The sequence below is a fragment of the Embiotoca jacksoni genome, unplaced genomic scaffold (genome assembly GCF_022577435.1).
Source record: "Embiotoca jacksoni isolate LCO1_2020_lvr unplaced genomic scaffold, fEmbJac1.0.p SCAF_2, whole genome shotgun sequence".
Classification (NCBI taxonomy): domain Eukaryota; kingdom Metazoa; phylum Chordata; class Actinopteri; family Embiotocidae; genus Embiotoca; species Embiotoca jacksoni.
In genome coordinates, this window is record NW_027185340.1 from 13223881 (window position 1) to 13246932 (window position 23052).

At 40.3% G+C, this 23052-nt stretch overlaps 1 protein-coding gene across 3 annotated transcripts in view; it reads left to right on the top strand.

Annotated features, from left to right (window-relative positions):
* The window catches only part of LOC138201279 (hyccin 2-like), a 49786-nt gene that overhangs the window by 4591 nt on the left and 22143 nt on the right, over window positions 1–23052 (top strand). For all 3 annotated transcript variants that reach the window (XM_069154641.1, XM_069154640.1, XM_069154642.1), the window contains 2 exons: window positions 13551–13635; window positions 21503–21580. In XM_069154641.1, coding sequence (XP_069010742.1) covers window positions 21530–21580 — 51 coding nt within the window. In that variant the 5' untranslated portion in view covers window positions 13551–13635; window positions 21503–21529. The remainder of the gene's footprint in view (window positions 1–13550; window positions 13636–21502; window positions 21581–23052) is intronic.

Sequence of the window (23052 nt, forward strand, 5' to 3'; positions counted from 1 at the left end):
GCACAGCTGCTCCAGTTGTGAGCATAAGGTGACAGCTCCAAACTAAACCAATTTTAACTGTAACTGTACTGAGTCCCATAGTGTGCTGCCTCCCTTCCACCAATGATGATGCACACGCTTAGGGGATCAAAGCTGTAATTAGCCTGCCATGGATTAGCAACGGGGACTATTTTCCACTGTACTCGCTCCCACAGAGCCAGAGGATCACACAGGCAACCGGCCCCCTGCCCTTCCTCTTCTTCCAGCGGAGAGAAGATGAATTGCCGTTGTCGTTGTCCCCGCGAGGCCAAAGCATGTGATGAACCTCCCAGTTCTGCCCTGGAGACTCTGAACATACAGCAGTTCTGCATTTCTGTGGTCAAGTCAATCAAGTCATGTTGGATATGTGATTGTCATGTAGCGAGAGCTGTGGCACTACTGACTCACTGCACTGCCAGGTATGAGGTCTGCCTGTGTGTTGGCTGTCTCTCATGATGTACAGCATGTCTCCCCCATTGTCTCTCTGTCAGACAAACAAGAGTTCACATGTGGCGTAACAGCGTGATGTTTATCTCCCTCATTGTTTAACCTGCAGATTATTGTCTCTGTGAATCGGTGAGTCTCTCCAATGGCAGAAAATATCAATATCCAAATGTGATGTATTCAGATGGCTTGTGTTACATCATATATGACAAATAAATGCATAAAATCTTCATGTTTGAGGAGTTAGAAATACTATATATTTGGACTTAGTGATTAAAGTACTAAAATGAAAATCAAAATAGTTGCTGATTAACTTTGTCAACTAACCAAATAATTGACAACCTGCTGCGCATTAAGTTGTTACTGAGTTTATAGGATACATTGCGCAAAAAGTATTAATTGGTTGTTCCATGTTTGAGAAAGTAAAAGTGTAACAACACTGTGTAATGAAATAGCTATAGACTTTCACACTCACATACAGCAACATGAGCATGTGCAGGTCTGATGGAAAATGTTGTTGGCAAATGAGGCGCAACAATAAAAAAAAAATGCAAATTAATTATTTATTTTAATAAAACCAACAATTATGCTTGTGGACAGTGTATCAATAACAGATAAAAGGAGAGCAGTACACTGCTGTTGTTAAAATCGTTAATCAAACTTTAAATCTAAAGTTTTTTTGACTTGTGACAGAAGATCACGCGGTTGCAGGGGAAGTATTAATTAGTGGTCCATGCTGCCTTCATTGGTGTTTGCATTGTGTGTGAATGTTTTGATTGGGTTAGATTAACTAATATCTCTTGGTGAAATGGCCTGAAAAGCTTTGTAACTGTCTTAATATCGATTTAATAGCGATATGATCAGACTACGTATCGTTGGAGATTCTGGAGAGAGTAATATCATGATACAGCATTAGTAGTTTTAAAGACTGCAGTACAGTAAAGTGTTTAAATGCCAGTAAAATGTTGTAACGTATGATTTGTTGTATATGGCCCAGCCCTTTGTGTTTACAGTAAGACTGGTTGACTTCAGTGAGGCGCAGGCTCTCACGTGACTCAGTGCACTACAGTGAGTGCTACGTTCACATCCCTCTATTATTGATATAGTTCTGAGTTGGAAGATCAAGTGGTTAAATTTAATCCACCTCTCTACCCTGACACAGTGAATAGTTAACTTGCAACAAGTATTTCCGCCCTGTTTAAATCGGTCTGGTATGCTGTTGATAGTGAGGAAAAAGACGCCTATTAATTGATACTTCTATTTAAGTTTTTGGCTGAAGTTACGCCATTGGTCTTGACGTCCTGTATCTGTTTCAAATTAAAAGCCCTCATTTCAAATTAAAAGCCCTCTTGTGTTTTATACACAGCGTAGCCATATACTAGGTTTTGGCCTTGTCTTGTTTCTACTATGAAAATAATAAATTGGATGTTGAATTCAGGACCTACAGCCTCAGAAGGCGGTCTATAGATTATTTTCCCAAGTTTTTGATTTAGTTGTTTAGTCAGTAAAATACCCATTTCAGTTTTCTGGAGCCCACACTGATATCTTCAGCTTATTGTTTTTGGAAAAAGGCTTAGTAGATGCTGTAGCTAAAGAAAAATCAATCATTTGATAATCAGTTTGAGCACAAATAGAGCCTCCACCTCTCATCTTAATTCATCCGCTGCTGTTTGTGTTGCTTCATATTAGACATTTGCCGGATGTCTGCAGACAGCTAGCGAGCGTTAGCTACACAGCAGTGTAAAATCTGTTGACTCTTTAGTTTACTCCAGTGATACTGACACTGATACTACTAATAACCAGATGATACTTTGTCAACAAACACAAATCAAGAGCTCCGATCAGTTAACAGTGTTAGAAAAGCAGCAAATCTTCACTTCAGAAGCCGGAGGCTGTGCATGTTCGACATTTGTGTTTGATAAATCACCCACCATGCTGCTCTGCAGTACTAACCCAGAGGTCAACATAGCTAAGATGGTTAAACACCACATACGTTCTTGCGCAATGGGACCAAACTCATTGCCAAAGTTTGTGTGGAAGAAACGGATTTAGTTTCTGCGGGAGCGTCTCTCTCTGTGGCACAACATATAGTGTACGCTGTTCAAATCTATTACCTGTTATGTTGTTATTCAAGACTAATCCGCATAAAGTTACAGCTGGGTGGAGCAGATGGACCACATGACTCATCTGATGATAACCAAGTCTTGAACAAAAGGAAGCAACGCATCTTGCTGTTGAACTCAACACAGTTTACACGGGACAGAAAGCCTCCTTTACCCACTGTCACGAGGTCAAAAGGTGTGTGTGTGTGGTGGTGGGAGGGCAACACAAGCTCCTTATGTATTATTGATATGGCAGGATGGTCAGTGTCTTTAAGTGAAGATAATGGGGTCATCGTACTCTCAGTCTCCGTTCTCTGCTGGGCTTTACCTTCCCGGCGGTCAGCTCTCTGCTCGGCTTGCTGATCACGACTCACCACCGCCTGTCTGAAGTTGAACAGATGCCAGAGGCTGGTTGATTCCAGGAGCCTTTGAATTATTGCCAGTTATTTGTTGTGTTATGATGGGAAAGCTGGAGAAGGAAGGTTGGAGGCTTTTGCTGAAGCCCTAAGAGATGTTTACTGATGAGTTTGTAACTTGTCCAATCAAAGCGATAGATAGATAGATATCAGTTCTATAGATATCTATATAAACAGTTAGTTAAAACCCAGTCTTCAGCTTGAAAGGAATGGGTTGCATAATTCCATTGTTTTTAGATGTCTAGGGCCTAAAATACCCAGAGTGACAGAGTGTTTCATTAGTAAGACAAAGAGTGGCCAAAACTCTGTGGCTAATGCTGATTAACTTGGCTCCAGTTGCAAGCAAAACTCCGTCAGCATCCAACCAGTGTATTTCCTTGGTGTCCGCTGTAGTGCAATGAATGGAGACAAAATGCAGCCCACATTATTGGTGTTTTTAATTCTGTAGGAATCCGTGTGATTTAATAACTATTATGTGTGTTAGGGCCCTGGCTTGTGGTCTTGGCATGTCACGAAAGCTGAAGGTGGCTCATTGTTAGCAGACTGTTGAGCGGCTTATGAAGAACTTTTCCTCCAATTCTCTGGAGTAAAGTTAAACGCTGAGCTGCCACCACATACAAATATTCACACACACACACCATGCTCGGACTGTCAGCAGCACTGCTAAATGCTGTGGAATGTGTGGTCATGTGTTTGTTGTTTGAACTGTCAAGTGAACCTCTGACTGCCAAATCTTTCATTAAAAAAAGCAATCCACTGCAATTCATGGTGCTTGTTTATTAGGTACACTTGCACACTCTACTATTAGAAATGCATTTCAGTATAATGCAATCAAATAGTGCACCAAGAGAAACCACATCTTGGAACACCCAGAGCATTAAATCAAGACTTTTATGACAGTCAACTACTCAACACTATCACCTTCGTGAGGATGGGAATTGTTCCTGCACAGTTTAATTTAATTGCATTTGATTGTAGAGCTGTTCCTACCTAATAAGATGGTATGTATTCCCTTGTACAGCTGACCTTCGCATGGTCCTATGTCTTCAGAACCGTTTGCGCTATCTCCCTATAAAAGCAGTAGTATTAACATATTTTATGTTTTGTAAACCAGAATGGAAAGAAAACTTGTGATAGAGAATTCAATTTACTGCTGTGGAAATGGCTTTATTGTGTAATTGTGCTGTTTTTCCCCTTTTTTAAGGAAAGCCTTATGAAGACATGATACTTGTCTGAGAGTTTCAGGGTCATTCAGGATTAGGCACCAAACCTCCATTAGCTAGCATCTACTGATAGCATTGGAGGCGCTTAGGAAGCATTGGTAAATTGTAGCTTCTGGTGATAACTTGCGTTTGAGGCGTTGAGACATCTGTTAGTTGTAGCTACAGAAAACATCCTGGGTTACACTCTCCCCCTCTAAACTGCATGAAAACTATCGTAATATTTAATCTAATTTGCTTTTTCTTGAAATAGATTTTATAAAATGGCTATTGAAAAATTTACCTTTTAGGAACCAGAATCGAAACGAAGGTATCCACACTGGTACTGGTATAGAACATTTTTGATCAATATTCAATATTCTGCCCATTTAAGAATACCGGCACAAACTAAATGCTGGCAATTTGGCAAATGCTGTAAGCTTTAATAAGTCATGTCCCTCTTTCATCCCAATGCTAATATGTTAAGGCAAGGTGTCTGCAGGGCCTTGATGGTGTGTGTGTGTGTGTGTGTGTGTGTGCGCGCACACAACATTTGCATTCAAAGCATTTGTATAGCTGAGTTTGAGGAGCAGGGGTGGGGAACAAGATGCTGTTGGCAGTCACCTGTGCTGTTGTGTGTTGTTGCTCACTCTGTCTAATTGGTGGAACATTGTGTGTATGTATGTGTGCGCGTGTGTGCGTGTACTCAGTTGCAACACGGGCCCATCCCAACCCGTCTGGCCCTGCAGCTGCAGCAGAGCTAATTTTAGCCCAGGATGTGCGTACGCCTCAGTTCCCCTCGCCTGGCCTATGAGAGATGAGGAGAGGATGAGGGAGAAATGGTAACCAATTTCTCACTCGTGCTTTCTCTCCTCTATGCTGTGCACCTATGCATTCTCTCTTTCTGTATTATGATCTGCTTGTTATATATATTTTGTGTGCCCAACAAGCAGTTTTTTTTTGTTTGTTTTTTATCCACGTGTCCTACGGGCCGAACAATTGATCTGCACAGGAACATACTGACTTTAGTTATTGCTGCCTGCCTGTTTGTGACCTTTACTCACCAAAAGTCCTTTCAGTCAGATAGTGTCTCACTGTGATTATGTGTCTGCCTCCACATCTCTATAACTGTGTATGGTCATTATTCTTTTTGGAGGACCGGGCAATGGGGTAATTTTCCAGCACATCTTTTTTTTTTCTATAAAAACCTCCATCGTGTTGCTGTGCAGACGGCCTACCCTACAGGTAAGTGGCTGGTTGGTGGTATGATTGAGAGAGGTACAGGGAGATTACAGCTGACTGGTTCACTGTAGTCAGGTATTAGAGGTAATCCCTCTACTTAGGGAACATGTCTGGATAAAGTGTGTGTGCATGTAGCATGAACACATGCACCAAGTAAGTTAAGTCCAACTCCCTTGTGACTTTGCCAAATGTCTTCTTTGAATGCTATTTGAATGCTAGGAAACCAAACGAGTGCATCCACGCGCGTGTGTTTTCTGCTAACTAATGCGTTTGCTCTTCGCTACCAGTTTATGTGCGTATCAGCAGATTGATCGCTCATTGCACACAACTACACGATATCGGCACGGAAGTAGCAGCACCTGAAAAGACACACGGCGTCTTGCACTGCAAATAGGGGACAATTGATCGTTGTATCATCATCATCATCTCACGGCAAAGAATGTCTGAGAAAAAAAACCGGACCACAGTGACCACCTGATCAGGCAAACATATCGTGGAGTATATATCTGGCATCAAGTTCCTTTAGAATCCCTTTACTACAATTATATGGTGTTTGTTGTTTACGAGATTTATTTGTAACAGGGACCATGTACAAATAACATTATTCTCAAAAAAGAGGAAAGATGCTTTCTCTGAGAAGTAGCTACTAGCTAATTCCCATCTGCGGCCCCTCGTCACCTTATATTCCTGTTAAATGTAATTTAGATTGCACAATATTTGCGAGCGTTGTAGAACAGAACATTGAATCCCGCCTGGTCTATATCCGAGTCTGTGCTCTGACGTTACCAACATGAATCGATGAATTATTACACTCGCTGTCAATTGTTGGGTATTTAGTTTATCAGGGCCACGGCGGGCTGACTGGAAGGGAAAAGGACATTTATCAGAAGTGGCCCGAACAGGGCGGGCACAGAGCTTGCTCAAGTTCAATAATTCATGGCTGGCTGAGCTGACCTTGAAAAATCCCCCGTGTTGGACTGTTGAAACCTGGCACTGCTCATTTAGGGCAGAGAGGACAAGTTGAGACAGACCGATACAAACCCACATTTAGAGCACATGTGCAGCTGCCTTTTTTTGAAGAGCTTGTTTCCTGGTATAAAGAAGTGAATATTCACTTTCCAGAATGTCCAAAAGAAGTGAGTGCAAACCACAGTCGGGACTGATGTTCATATTCATATTTTTGTTCTGACCTGATATAACACCAGAAAAAAAAAATCTGATTTGTTTTGACTCTCCTCACTCATCCTCTGCCAACTTTGGTTTGTTAATTTACCTCAGTAATAACTGTGTTTATTTATTTTTTATTTGTACTTTATTAATCCCCGAGGGGAAATGATTTCGCTACAGCAGCCTCCCGAGGGGGAGCTGCTGCAACAGGCTGCCACGACCGCGGCGCCAACCAACCTGAGGTGCATGTTTTTGGGTGATGGGAGGAAGCCGGAGAACCCACGCAAGCACAGGGAGAACATGCAAACTCCGCACAGAAAGGCCCAGGACCGGATTCGAACCCGGAACCTTTTTGCTGTGAGGCGACAATGCTAACCACTGCACCACCGTGCCGCCCTTGTGTTTATCAGTTTGACTAGAACTGCCGGTTCATGTGAAGTTGAAAATACATTTTAACAAACTTTTTTTTTAGCTGCGGACTTCCCCCCCCGCCCCCACTCGCTGGAGTTTTTGGAAATGGCCAACAAAAGCCCCAGATCAGAGGCAAATTGGCAGCGCTCCACCCCTGTGTGTGAACGGTCCACTAATGGGATCCGAGGGACTCCCCCGATGCCCAAAAGATACCAAGCAAAAATGTGTCTGTCAACTCGTAGTTAAAGAAATACCTGTGTGGTGCAGTTTCATGCCCTAAATAAGCTTATTAATCTTTTAGAGGAAAAACATCCTTCACTGTGTCACTCTTTGCATCTTTATTTCATCTACCTACAGTCTGCTCTGCTTTGATGGATATTTTGAACCCTCAACTGCTGCACGTGGTAAATGTCGGTGACTTTGTGGTATAGTTGTGTTAACTATCGCTGTTTTTTCGTACGGACAATGTTTGGAGAATCAGGTGCAGATGTTGTCGGGAGTTACGCTTTTATACATGTAGTGCAGGAGATTGCGCTCTCACCTGCTGGTAGTACTTTGTTTGGTTCAGGTGAGGGGTGGTGCCTGGGTAGACGGTAGTATGATAAAAGCATCATCAACTCACTGGCTGTGAATCTATGGACAGGGACCTGCTGTATTTTAACCCTCCCGTTGTCCTCGGGTCAAAATGACCCGCAGCTGTGTTCAACCAAGTTCGATTTTATTTTTATATTTTTTGGGATCATTGGTGACAAGTGAGGGGTTTCTTTAAAGAAACCCTCACAGCCTCCTATAAAAATAAAAAGATAAAAAATAAAATCGAACTTGGTTGAACACAGCTGCGGGTCATTTTGACCCGAGGAACCTGGCAGGGTAAAGTCCGTTCACTGTCCGGCCCAACTGATTCGGACATTTGCATTCTCACAGTACAGGGTTGTATGATAGCAGCTTAAGCGTTTGTGTCTTTTCCATCACGTAGCAATGCTCGTTGAAAATGGAGTCTCTTGGAACATGATAGCCAAATGTGGTTGATTTTTGTCCGAATACTTCAGTGGTGTTTTGGGCAGTTCATGACGGCTACTAAACTCACCAGTGATTCATTTAGCGGCAAAAACAACAAAGCTGCCGGCACTGCCGGGGCAAACGAGAAGCTGTGTCCTCAACAGGAAGGAATACAAGGTCAATGTTGAGGGATTTATCTTGGTTAACACATGTAAAGTTAATCTGTTTTTACTGCTGAAAATAACAAGGACAGACCAACTGTTTAAGTATTGCAGGACAATCTGGTGTCCCTGCTCTGGGTGCAGCAATGGTAAACCACGTGTAACCTTGTGTTTGTTTACACTGGTTTAATGAGTCACGTATACTCATCTGATTCATCTGTTTGTAATGAATGATGAGTATTGTTAAATGTTTGAGGGAGCCCTTAGACTTAGATTTAGACTTTATTAATCCCACGCTGGGGAAATTTAGTCGTCACAGCAGTTTAGAAACACAAAAAGGGGAAAATACGTATACATAAAATCAGATGGATAAAAAGAATTGTAAAAAATAAATAAAAATAAGGGCAATGAATAAGTACACACACACTCAAACTGTATACATAAAAAAATAAATTCAGCTTGGGATGAATGAAAAGTGTCAGGCACTATGAAATGAAATACAGTGCAGCGTTATTTTAGGGTGGTGTTGAATAGTCTGACAGCTGTCAGGACAAACGACCTTAGATCTTAGTGGACAGATTTCCATCAAAGTTTTATAGTTTCATGTCATGCTTTAACAAATTTATTATACCCACTTTTAAGAGATTTGTTTACTCTGACAGTAAACTCACATACATTACATGACCTAGTTTTGTATTAGCATACAAGCCATTAAACTCGGTTGATTAGCATGTTTGTCAAGAGTTGCACAATAAGTCTATTAGAGTACTGCAGCTGCCGTCAGCCCTGTGATGCCCCCCCACCCCTCCCCTCCTCCTCTCCTCGCAGGATCAGCAGCCTTGGCCCAACATTATAAGATGATAATCTTGTGTTGTTGCTCTGAATTCTAGCACTGACTGATAGTGCGGAGGGATTTTTCATTCACCAGCTTTGCTAACAAAAGCAACACTGGTCGAGTCATGTGACCGCCGAGATTCCAGCCTCAAATATGAAAACAATCGTACACAAGAGTGTGATTAGTGAGCAGTTTGTTCTGCGCCCTCCTAATTGCGGTTAGAACGACATAACGCGTAGCACTTAATATCTGCATGACTGGGTGGCTCGGTGGCTCTTTTCTCAGCTACGTACTCACCATTTGCAGTGTAAATAATACCACTGTTTTACCTCTATAATATAATCACGTGAAAAAACATCTTTTGTGTTGAAAGTGTGCAATCTGATGAACTTAATATTTACTAAATTAATCGTTATCCAATGCTTCGGTTTATGACTAAATGATTGATGTAATAGTTCAATCTGATCAACTTCGGCATGTTAACATCATTGTGAACAATTTGGCGTGCTGACAATAACGTCTGATTTCAAAGGAGCAGTGTGTTGGATTTAATGGCATCTGGTTACGTTGCATGCAGATTGCAACCAACTGAGCACCACTTGCCTCTGTTATTCCACGAGTGATTGTATGGAGGCTACAAAACTCCCAAAATACGTGAATATCCTCTCTAAAGCCGGTGCTGGGTTTGTCCCCTCTGGGCTACTGTAGAAACTTGGCGGCAAAACACAGTGGGCTCTGTGGAAGAAGATCCTACTCCCTGTGTAAATATTAACTTCTCACTCTAAGCTAATTAAAACCAAAACTAGTCTTGGCTTCAGATGATTGTACAGTAATGGAAACATAAATATGCCAATAGATCCACCAAAATACTACACACTCAACCTTCGAGCAGCCTCTCAGCCGCCAGCGTGGTTTCGAGACTCTTGCTATGTGGCGCACATCATTAACTGTTCACTATTTTATATTTACTGTCGGAATTTTGAGTCTGTAAATGTGCGTATTATACGGTGGTGTACTTTCAAAAAAATGTCACGGTAGAATGAAAAAAAAGTAGTGTCCATGCCATGAGCAGTCCTTTTGCAGTCCTTTTTAAACGGGCATTGCACAATTCAGCTGAGGATAACGCACAATGACAACAATCAATTTACTGTTCACTATTTCAACCACTGAGGGTTTATGAAGTAGGAGGTAGTGAAAGAGAAAAACACTGCGGCTGTGTTGTTTCCACCTCACTAAAACCAAGACCGTCTTAACACAGCAGCCCAAAGCACACTTCGATTTGTGAAGTTTATCGTGTTTGGTTTTTGTAGCGAGAGTTTTGAGAGAGATGTTGATTCTGGCAAAAGTTCTACCTTTACCGTTGCCTGACTGCAAACTCACAATGGAGCAAAACATGAAATACCCTTGCTGGGTTTGTTTTTCAACCTTGTCCACTGTAGCAGTGTGTTAACGTAGTGGTGATGTGGGCTTTGAAAGCATTGTAAACAGGATGGGTTGGCACTCTCCTATTCCCCAGAGAGACCTGCCACAGGACAATGAGCACCTCCTGCATAGAGGAAGAGCGGCCCTCCAAGGAAGGTTTGCTTATTGTCATTCACGAGGCCTCATTAGGCGTTTGACATATTTAGCCAACAGTGACGGCTGCCTGGAGCGCACTGTTTTACACGCAACTACTTGGATGAGATGGTTGCAGAGTAGGGAGGAATCACACCACGTACGTTCCAGCTGATTGACATGTGGCCAAAGGGAAGGTTAGAAATCTAATTTTTGAAATCCTTAATAAGCTGTTGCTAGATGTTTAATATGTCTTATTATTGCCAGTTTAATCTTGATAATATGAGTTTGTAGTGGGGAGACTCTACCCCACATACTGGGCTTAAGGCCTAAGAAAGGCAAAATATTCTTTTGTTAGTGCAACAGGTTTATACCATATAACTTGAGGCACACAACATTTTGTTTGACTTGTATAATGATTCAAAGACCAATACTGCTGTTCAAATGACGCTGGTCTCTTTCACTTGCCGGATATTTACTATGACTTATTCAAATATATCTAACATGTTTACATTTCTTGTAGAAGGTGTGTGAAAGCCAACTGAAAAAGAAAAAAGAACAGACATTGAAGTCAATTTGTTTATTGGTTGTCAGATACAAATGATGATCTACTTGTCGTGCTGTTTGGACATATATTTACGCCAGGTTTTGGAGCAATGTTACTGTACAGAAAATTTAATTCAGGAATGCCTGTTTCTATTTGATCTTACAAGTTAAATGCCTGTTGAATCCTAGTACATCCCTACATTAATGCAAGAATCGTGAAAGAATCTTATATTACCATGAAAGAGCCAACATGGCCACAGATATTAGAGGTCTCATTGTTTAAACTCAGATTTCCTTGTCTTTTTTTCTGTTGTGAAGCAGGTCTAAGTGTTGTATAAATACTTTTAAAATATCAAAAAGCTCAGTTCATAGAAACCGTGCCGTTTGGACTTCCATAAGTTTGTGATGTCACAACCTCAAGCTGATGCCGGATATCCGCCCTCAGTACGGTCCACTGGCCAACCATTACCTGGAAGAAAACTCCAAGCAGATATGCCAGATCTGTCGCAGAGCTCGCGAGCTTCGAGGCTGAAAAAACCTGTGATTGGCCTGGACGTGCGTCACTCCGAAAAGTCTCCGAAAAGAGAGGGTCGTTGGTATCAATGCCCCTTAAAGACACAGACTCAAACCAGCCTGTTCTGGCTAAGCTTAAGAGACGAGATGTTAAACTATATTGAGATTATTTTTGAAACTTGAAATCACAAAAAATATCTTTGATATTAAGACAGCAAATGTAACACCTAAAAAGTCTAAAATATGGGATCTTTAAGAGATCACCACCACAATATAGTTTCATTTTCTATAGAACTAACAACAATTTCCCTTTCAAACCATATATTTCTCTTACAGGATTTTGTCATCTAACATGTAATCTTTTTATGTTTGTATGGTATTATTCACTCCATGTCCTTCTGGTCGTTGTCTTCATGCCACCTGGAGCCACTGTTACCCTCAGCTTTGATGAGTCATACACAATGAATACACTTTATCTATGAAGGGAAAATAAATACAGTCTTTACAGCTCTCAGTAGGCACACACATCATTTGTATATGGGACTTCTGCATGGTGATTTCCTTGACTCTGTTGTGATGAATTGATAATGTCAGATAAACCCAAGCCTGTGTTGACAATACTTAACCAGCGAATGGAGTGCTCAGTGATGTGGCGCTGTGTTCTTCAGGGACATGCAGCACTACAGTGGGCTCTCCACAGCGTCTTCTCCTGTGTCACTGAAGCCTTGATTTATTCTGTCAAATACAGTAGATGCTATGGGTGTGGATCCTTCAGATGCATTTTTAGCAGGCGAGGACAACGAGTTGGCCAGTTGACTGTTGCTATGCAACAATAGGGAACTTGGAAATTGACTCCTTGTGCCATGACTCAGAATAACCTTAAAATAAAAAACAAAGTGTTTGCTGGGAAAAAAAATGCAGTTTCCAATTTGAAACTAAAATCTTTTTGGGACGTTGCACGCCTGCTAGTAATGTTTTCGTGGATCATTGGTGCTGTTGTAGCAACCATCTGTTGGTCTCTCTTCATGTTGTCAGTTGACAACATGAATCATTGTCTTAAACTGATTATCTGTCATGTCTGTCATTTGCTGCCTACAGATTTTCCCTTTTCAGAAAAATAATATTCAATCACAACCATTCTATGAAGCACAGTTTGACGTTTTGTGTAATGCCTTTCAAATTTTCAGAGCTGCAACAATTTGTCATTGAATCAGTTAGGGGAAGAAAAAAAAAAGGCAAATATTTGATGGTTACAGTTTCTATGATGTCAGGATTTGTTTTGTTTCATGGTCTTACATTGTTTTTAGGCTGTTTTGTTTTCTGACAAAATGAAGCAATTACTGACATGTGTAGGATACCATGATGGCCATTTTTGTTGTCAGATATTTTATAGACCAAACAATTAATCACTTAATTGAGAAAATAATTGGCAATTTTAGACAAAATAATTGTTAGTTGACGCTTTGTGTAATGTAGAATCCTTTTTTAAAACTTCTGCAACATATGATACAGACGAGTATTACGTTATATAATCTAATTGTCTTGTGTCATTGGCTGCCAGATTATTGGAACAGCAATATAATGTGCAGCCTCGTCGCTGGAGCTGAATTTCCTGATATTTTCTTCTGACACTTTAATCACAGTTTGGGATCATACACAGGTGTCAGTTACTAAAAGTGATAAAACTGAAAGTATTTTCTTGTTTAAAAGGCTGCTGTCATTTTTGTTGTTGTATTCATTCCTGCATTTCTTTGTTCCACACGCACACTTTGAAATATATCTACATATATGTTGAACTAATCCTTAAGGGCACACAGATGGATCATTTCAGGCACTGTGAATTCAGTTTAATTTCTTATTTAGTGCAGATGACTGGTGGTTTTCCTCAGACAGTAGTTGATGATCTGATTGATTGGTCTTTTTTTTCTACCTTGTTGTTGCAGGTGACCGTCAGTGAGTGACAAATGTGTGGCGCTGTGGAGAACCAATTGCCTCTCCCAGCGGAGATTTGAGTTCTGGGACACTGAGGTAAGCACATACCTCTAAAATGGCCTCCTATTCTGTTCTTTTGATAATTTTTTTATGCTTTATTTCTGCCTTTAAGCTACAAAATCTATTTTTTATTTACAATGTTATACATGTTATTTTTCCAACCTAGATTCCGTCATCCATTTCTTTTTTTAACCTGTTTTTAATCAATATTCAACTCAACGAAGGTTATTATTAGACTTTTTCGTTCACTGCATCTAGAACAGTTGTTACTTTCAATAAAAGATGCTGTGAAGTAACTCGACTTTGTCACTGACATGCTGTCAATATGAATTGTTGAGGCAAATCCTTCACCTGCATGTTTGTCAAAACATGAGAAATATTCTAAATGTGCATTTACATAAAGAGGATATGTGCTAGTCCAGGGGTGCACGTTTTTATTTGCATGTTACTTGTTGACAAATGAGTTATTGACAATTGTGTAACATTGGGCCTCATTCACCAAACGTTCTTCATAAGAAACATCTTCTTAAACCCCGCTTACACTGTTTTTGCGAAGATTCTGGCATTCACCAATGTTTTCTTATTTGAGATTTCTTCTTGAACAAAATCTAAGCACACTCAAGAGCACCTCTGAGTCCTGAAATGTTTGTGCCCACTTATTGGTTCATGTGTTTTCTTCAATTCAACAGTTGTATGATATTATAGTATTTCGTATACAATGATATGTCTTTTATAATTCATAATTTTAATAATTATTTTCATTACTTTACAAAGTTTCGTGGTTCTGAATTGTCACTACAATCTGAGGACCGGCCAGCAGATTTGCTGTCCAGGTTTGACAGCAGTAAATTGCTTGTTCGTAAATTTAAATTTATTAGACTTTTACAGTGTGATACTGAATACAGTACAATTAATCTCAAGAAGGAAACACATCACAAACAAAAAAAATCTAAGAGCTTTCACTGTATTTTTACTTTTTGTTTCTGGGATTGTAACCAGTGTTGAGGCCGTCTGTGTCAGTGTTTTGGCCGTTCTGGATCTGAGATCAGGATGTGGGTGCAGGTGAACAGGATGTGGGTGCAGGTGAACAGGATGTGGGTGCAGGTCTGGAGGTTCTGCTGCAGGAGGGTTTGGTCTGCACGCTGCTGGTTAGTTTTACAGAATTGGTTTTGCGGCGTTCTCCTGACACAGCGTTCAGTTAACGAGCAAAAATCAAATGCATTTTTATTTAGTTTTAATTTTACATCCAGTACTTGCGCTACGCCATTAAATATGACAGCGATTTTACTGTTCAGTTCCTGCAGCAGCACCTCTGCTTCAGAACTGCTGAAGTTGTTCTTCCTCTTGGAGTCCGCTGCTCCGCCGGCGTCATTTACGTTTCTCTCAACTTTTCTCTTCTCCCTCCCTTTCTGTGACTTCGTGTGCACACGGCACTGCAGTGTCATGCCCTTTTATGGGCATTAGCAGGGTGTTTAGTTATGCTAATTAGGAACAACTGGCATGCGCTTTCAACTTACGAGGACTGTGGGATTCATCGAGATAAGAACACGGGTGCGAACAAATCCGGGGTTTAAGAACGCGTCGTGAATCTGACGTAGACTTTTTCTTTAGAACAAATTCAATAAAATTCTTCAGAAGATTTTGGTGAATGAGGCCCATTCTTCCTATCCTCTGATGTATGACTGCTGTTGCAGATGTTTTATCCTGATTAAGCACTTTGTTTTCTTCCCTCTCATTTCATTCTGTCTTTTTAATGCTTTAAAAAGAGCAACAAAACACTGAGTTAACGTAAAAAATTCCCTCTGAGGGATTAATAAAGTATCTATCCATCCATTTCAGCATTATGGTGACATATGGAGGATGACAACAGAGTTTATCATTCATGTTTTAGATCTTCAGAGAGTTTAGATGTGGCATATCAGCTCTGACCTGCTTCTTACAGCACTTTGCCTTTTCATATACTTCTGAGAGCGATCAAATCTAAATTGTTTTCACAAAACGAACAGTTGTTGTTGGTGAATATATGCCACTGCCTAAAAGTCACTTGACTGCTGTTCCCATGGTAACTCATAAGCCTGCCCTGCCGGTAGAGAATTTCACCTCAGTGAGTCTTTGACAGTTTGACAAGCTGGAGGAAATGAATGAGTCAGCCTTTCATAAAGAGCTGAACTAGCTTCCTAAATGGAGCCTTTCAATTCACCGACTCAGATTTAAGCAATGTACTCGCACAAAAAGATTTCAAAAGTTCACATCATCATCTGCTCCGAGCCTCAGCAGCCACGCAGCAAATCAGATATCTTCCCCCTCTGAGCCTGTTTTGTAACATTTTCATGCTTATCTGCGCCACTCTGAGAGATGTGTATTATTATTATTATGGTGGATCTGGTTCAAACGGGATCCTCTAAATTAGGGCAGCATGATTCTGGATAAAATTAAAATCATGATTTTCTTTTTGTTAGAATTGATCACGATTATCTCTCAGGATTGTTTTTCAATATAAATGTTGATAGCACTTATTTTCCTGATTTAGAAGGAAACATCCACTTTGAGCAACAAATAACAACACGGTGTCACAACACGTGATGCAGAGCAGCAGGAAGTGGGAGTAAAATATTTAAGCTACAAACAAGAGTGTTCCCTTTCTGTTGTCCAAAGAAATGCAGCAGAATATGTCATTTAACCATGATCGATTAATTGTGAAACCCTACTCGACATGCTGGTGTGACAAAAGGCCAAATATGAGAATCAGAGGCCAACAAGCTGTCAATCATGAAGTTGTCGCTGTGTCTATAGTATCTGTAGTTTTGTTGGTTTCTGATCTCAGACTGACGAAGCTAGCCTTAAGAGAAAAGAACAATACAATGTCAACTGACTTCCATGTAGCTCAACACAGTCTTCTTCTGTGTTTACAGTGGGAGCAAGGGAATTGTGTGTGTCATGCCATGCTGTGGATCCACGTCAAACCCACAAATAGATCCTACACATTACACCCAGTTCAACTTGCAATCAATCAGGCCCGATTCACAATCAAAACATGTTGGGACAAAATAAAGAGGCTGCAAGAAACATTAAACATAACAGACATTGGGACAGACAAAAAGGTTGGGACGCTGTGTAAAATGTAAATACAAACAAAATGTGATGATTTGAAAATAATGTAAACCCATATTTAACTGAAAAGCAACCAAAGACAATGTATTCAAAATGAGCACATCTTTTTCATAAAGCAATACCATTTATCGGCTTTAACACTTGATATATTGTCTTTGGTCTATTTTCATTTAAATATGAGTTTACATGATTTGCAAATTGTGGCAAATTATTGCATTGTGTTTTTATTTACATTTTACACAGCGTCCCAACTTTTCTGGAAACAGATGTAAATGCAGAGAGGCCTGAGAGTTTGTGTATTTTTTTGTTCTGGGCTGTAATTATTTGGGTATAAGATTAAACAGGGGTGCGTCAACTTTATGGCTTACTGTGGGAGTGAGCATTAGGACTGTGCACGTGCAGTTTTACTGTTTCAGGCTTACAATATTTTAGCAGTACTTACTAAATCTGACAAGTCTGTGTGTGTATGTTCCCAGTTTTTCCGACACGCACAGTTTTTTGTGTGTTGAGTCTAAACAGCATTATACGTCTTAACTGCCTGGCTGTCTGAATAAGTGCCGACTTAATCTCCTCGGTTGGAGTTGATTCAGCTTTGGTAACTTGTACAGTTTAAAGTTAATTAAGGATACGGACCCAGATACAGCTGCAATAACTTTAACAACAACATTTTTCTGTCACATGTTCCATGTTGTGGGAACACGTGTTTGTGACGAGGTAGGAACAAAAGACAGGGTTATGATTGACTTGGTTAAATCTTTACAGACCTAAAAGTCTGGACTAAGGTCCAAACCAAGGTTAATGTTTTTACATATTACAGTTACACCCCCCACCCCCACCATGTGACCATGTGCTACAGTGGCTAATTTTGACTTCTACTCAGGTTCATTTTCTACTTCTGTTCTTTAATGGTTTATGATGACCTGCATAAACTCTGTGTACTTTGTCCAAAGTCTGAACCGTCCGGACTGAGACCAGCACTTTTGGTTGAACTCAAATTTTGTTAGGATCCATTCACACGTGCTGTTTTGGTTTGGACCAAAGTGAAACGACCAAAGGTGCAGGCCAAACTTTATAGGTATGACAGCACCCTTAGATTAGGACATAAATGTGGTCAGTACTTAAAATATCAAAGTGAGCTCGCAGGCAGTGAGGAAACAGCTCATTGCCAAACAGTTGAGTCTGTATTTCTCATGCATCTCTAGCCTGTGGCATCGTGACAGTAACCATAATAACAGTTCAAATATCCCAGATATATTCTCGTATAACAATACATGCAACCACAATTACCTGTCATACCATGGTGGTGTATCAGCATGCATTGGATCTATGTTAAAACCCTTTTATAATGGCCTACTTATGACAGTTTCACAACCCCGGTATTTGATAAAAGGACTCAGAGGTGTGTGTTTAATGCAGATAAGAGAATCAGTGTGTTGGATGTGAAAGAGCATCTGAGGATCAGCCAACAGGCCTGAGATGTTAAGTGGGATCTTCCCACTTTGAAATGAGAATATATGGAGCTAATCCATAATCCTTTCAAATCAAAGCCACAATAATCTGGGCAGCAACGAGAGCAAAGGCTCCAGTGTTATCACAGTTTAACACAGGAGACTGAGGTAAGAAACCACGCTCATGTTTCTTTCAATGACTGTTTCATAACGGAACCACGTCCTTGAAGTGACAAAGAAAAACTAGTTTTTTTTCCTCGAGAAGGAACTTGAAGATCATTAAATCAATTGTTGTCTCATATTTACAAAAAGTAGAAGAATGATTCAAATGGCACCCAGATTTTTTAATTTAGGTGACAATCGAGGATTCTTTTTTAGCTGAAAAGACTTGAACCCAACCGATTTATCTGTTGGCCAGTTTTATTGCAAATATAACAACATCGGCATATATATTATCCACATAAAAACTTTTTTTACTGAATGTAATGCAATTTAAAAAGTTCTTTTTGAAATCGCTAATTTCATCTTCATTATTATTAAATTCCCAGTGAAGTTCACTGTTTCAATGCACTGATATAATTTTGCACAATAAGGTTTACCGCTAAACTGTAAAATATTCTGCCTCCATTACATATCTTTCTCCGAAATGTTAGATAACCACATTTCGGTCGATATATTGACGTTGAAATTCTTCCAAATATTGCTATTGGCATCGTCCCCAAAAAAATCCAGTATTGATTGCTGTAGAAAGGACTCCTATCGACAATGTTTTCCCAGTTGTGCGTACTTGCTGTTAGAGAAGTTAATTGTAGCTTAGTTATTGTAAATTCAAGGTAAAGTTTAGTTTCCTTTCCATTTAGGACGTATTTTTTACTTAAATATGCGTCCATCAAAGTGGATGAATATAGATTTCAACTCTTGGACTTGGCAGGTTTTTGTTATTTTTTGCTTTTGGCCTCCATAAAGGTAAAAAAACAACAACAACATAACAGTTTTTGGTGAAGGGTGTTGAATCAAGGCCTCGATTGTAGCTACAGTGTGAATCTGCCGTTATATAAGCATTTATGTCATTTTAGGCAGCTCACTGGGCCTCTTACTGCATCACCTACAATCTGTATCCAAACTGTCACTGGAGCCTGTGACTGTTCAACACCTCACTCTCTCACACACACACACACACACATGCACGCACACACGCAAACTCTCCCTTGCTGAGACACATGCCTCGTTCATTGCAAACCTTTTATGGGATAAATAATGAGAATATATTTTCCACGGCATGAGTTATGGCTTGTTATTTTAAGCTGGAGGTTAATTTTAGCTGCTAGATCCAGAGAACAGGACCGGGGATAACTGTACGCTTACAGCCTGAGACCCAGAATATGTTTGAAGAAACCAAAAACTGTTTGTTATCTCATAACTCCGGCTTCCTGGGATTGTAAATCATAAAGATGATAATCTCAATGCTGAATTTTCTTAAGTATGATTTTTATTGAGTTTTTGCCAGTTCTAGTTTTTAACATCATTCTTCTTTCCATTGTGAAGTTTTGTGTCTATTTTACAAGGCTTCATAAGAAGTCATGTAGTGAGCAACAAAAAGAGACTGAAGCTTAGCCACATAAGATTTGAACGGTCTGTAAAAGTCCATATGAAGGCATGTGGTGGTTCCTGTCTTCACTAATCCCTGGTGACAAGTGAGGTGCCTTATGTAACGGTGTGTCCAGCATCGCAGCTTCTAGAGCTGGTTTTACATGTTCAACTCTGTGTTGACAGTAGCGGTGGGCGATGTGGCCTTAAAATAGTATCACTACAGATCTGGGGTATATTTGCGGTTACAATATACTTGACAATATGACAAAAATATTTAATTATTAATTTTGATGACATACAATTTCAACAAAATAAGTGTTACAGTTTTATATGTCAGCATACAGGAACAGTTTGTCTTCAGATATTCAGAAAAACTAAAGAAATATGATATGTTAGTTTTGTAAATAACAGCAATGCTCCGGGTATCAGCAGGAGAGCTTCCAGCTACTTTCTCGCCACTCCTCAGATTCAACCATGTTTCAGACTGATTTTCTGTTTGAGGTCAGTGTTTGTCCATTAATAAACTCATTTGGGATTATGTTGCACTTATTTCACTTGCAGTAGCATAACAAGTAAAATGGTTCACCTGAGCCTCTTCTTTGCTCGGTGTTTGCGTAGCCGGCCTTTGGTAAGCACGCAGAGAGGAGCGAGGGTAAACACGGGAGAAACCGCCCGACTAAGCGCCAATCGAATTATTCCCGTGGAGCGATTACATGCAAAATCAATGCAAAAACGCGAATGTCTGCGAATACGCGTTAAAAAGAGTTAAAAAAAAAAAAAAGAAAAAAAGAATAATATTCAACCTGAGCGGCCGTTCTTGAGCGAGTAACACAAGGTGAAACTTCGCTTCACGTTTGGTCTTGACATGCAGAACACAGCCACGCTTGTTGCTCGATGTCCTACGGTTACGCTGCATAACAGTATGACGTCATTATATCAGCAGGTCGGAGTATTTCCATCATCACGATATGAAGGGTAACAGTTGTACTGGTATTATCATGAACGACAGGACACGGCACACCCCTACTTGACAGTCTGACCGTTGGGGGTGATTTGTTGGTGTATTACCCTGCAAATGTTAAAGACAACTCACCGGTTTGTGCTCCAGAGCTGACATGCCTTTTTTGGTCTTGGACAGTGACGTCCTGCCCCTCTTCAAATGTGAATGTGACCCTGTACGGCTCATCGCTTCATTGCTGTAGGCTTTCTCAAGCATTTCAAGGGTCTGTGTTGCTGATTTCGCCAGTTTGACACTAAATATGATGTTTGCTCTCTGCTCAAGTTTGAAGTCCGTGGTGAAATTACAAATGCGCTCCAACCAGCGGTCAGAAAGACGGACACCTTCATCTCGGGTGCTGATGTTGATCAAGCAACGTAATTTGGAAAGGTTATAGCTTCCTCCTGCTCTGTGCGTGTCACAGTACTGCACACTGTTGACGCGCTACAGGAGCAATCTCTTTCGATCATACCTCGTAAGCACCGGTCAGTTGGAATCATTTTCTGGGTTGGTGCTCATGGGTAGTTTTATAATGTAGGAAAAATGCATTCAGGTTGCCATATGAAGTATGATAATTCCTCTGAAACACCCTTTGTTCTTAATTCAAAACTGTCCATTATTACGTCATCGTGTCCACGGGTGACTGAATAATCGCTACCGCTTTCTTCAATGTCTTCCTGTATAACAGTTGTCCTTCCTCTCTTGTCTCGTGATCCCCCTTCTCCCTCTCCGTGCTGCGTCTCTCTGTGTCTGCCAGGCAGCCGAGGGGGGGTCTCTGAGGAAGATGCTGGGTTCAGAGCGCGGTGTTGTCGAAGAATGGCTCTCAGAATTCAAGGTAACGGCCCTTCCTCTCCTCTGTCCTCGTTCATGAGTGATGACAATGAAATGTACTCCTGGAGGCATGTTTTTTTTTTTTTTTTTTTTTTTCTTTCCCAGAGAAACCACCACACGCTGTGGGTGTAACAGCTGTGATGAAGCTGAGTGGCGAGCGTACAAGTGGGTGCATGTCCCCGCTTTAACATTTCAGTCCTTAAGTGTAGTGAATGCAGAGAGCTGTGGCCATGTTAGAGCAATTAAAAGCAGGGGTCAGCTTTCCTTTCCTCCGGGTAAGCTCTTTGTTCTACACATCAACGCTACCTGAGGCGATTTTTTTTTTTTTTGTTCTTCCATCTCGGAAGCACTTTCATTTCATCTTTGAAACTTGTCGTCTTTTTCAAACTCTCCATTATGCTGTCACTGAATTTTTTTTTTTTTTTTTTTTGTATGTTTGGCACACAATATATTTTTCAGATTGCTGTAATCCCTTAGTTTATATACAGAAAACTACATCTGCAAGAACTTGGCAATTCTTGTTGCCATATAGCTTCACTCACTTTCATATAAATGAACTCTCAAATGCTAATAGCTGCTGACATCGACTCAAAACGGTCAATATAGTCACGTTCACGCACCTGTAACTGTAACCCATCTGTAGTAAACTGCTCACGGTAGTTTTTCAGCCGCTGCTGGTTTTATTTATCAGGCTCTAGTGTGTGAAGGTGAAGCAACCCCTGTTTGCATTACACAAGGCAATTTGTCAATTCCAATATAGATTTAAGGTCAGTTGCACTTTCAGCAGCAACAAGCTAATATTAGCATGAGCAGTCTCTTGACATACTCCTTTGATCAAGATATGATTATAAAGGGTGAGGATTTTCCTTTTATTTATTTTATTTGTTACCCATTTTTATTGATTCTTTTATGCATTTTACTTTCATCCATTATCTTATCTTTACTTTTAATAGTGCTATTTGTAATTTTATTTGAAAAACAGAGTTTGTACTCGTCCGTTTTCCAGTTATTTCATTTTGTCCATGCTTAGAGTACTTTGTAATGGTACTTTTGAAAAGTGCTAGATAAATACAATACCTAGTTACTATAATTATAAATGTTCATAATACTGTATAAAGAATGTAGTGCAGTGAGTGGCCTGAGCTTTGTCTGTCATGTGTAACACTGTCATGTTAAATGAATAATGGTTGAATCTTACTAGATGCAGCAGTTAGCAATTAAGTAAGCAAAACATATCTGTTCCCTAATCAAAGGCATTTATTTAAGGTGACTACCAGGTGTAATTAAAATGGACAATCTTTAAACCTGCCTGTGAGCTACACGTTGACTTCAGCTATGCACTTCAATGTGTTGAGTCTTAAAGATGTATTCAAACAAAAGGAGGTGCAGGACTGTGACTGATGCGGACCTTTAATATCCGCCACATGTATGACCAGCTTTTATTCTCCGCTCCATCAGCTTTACACGCTGGGTCTG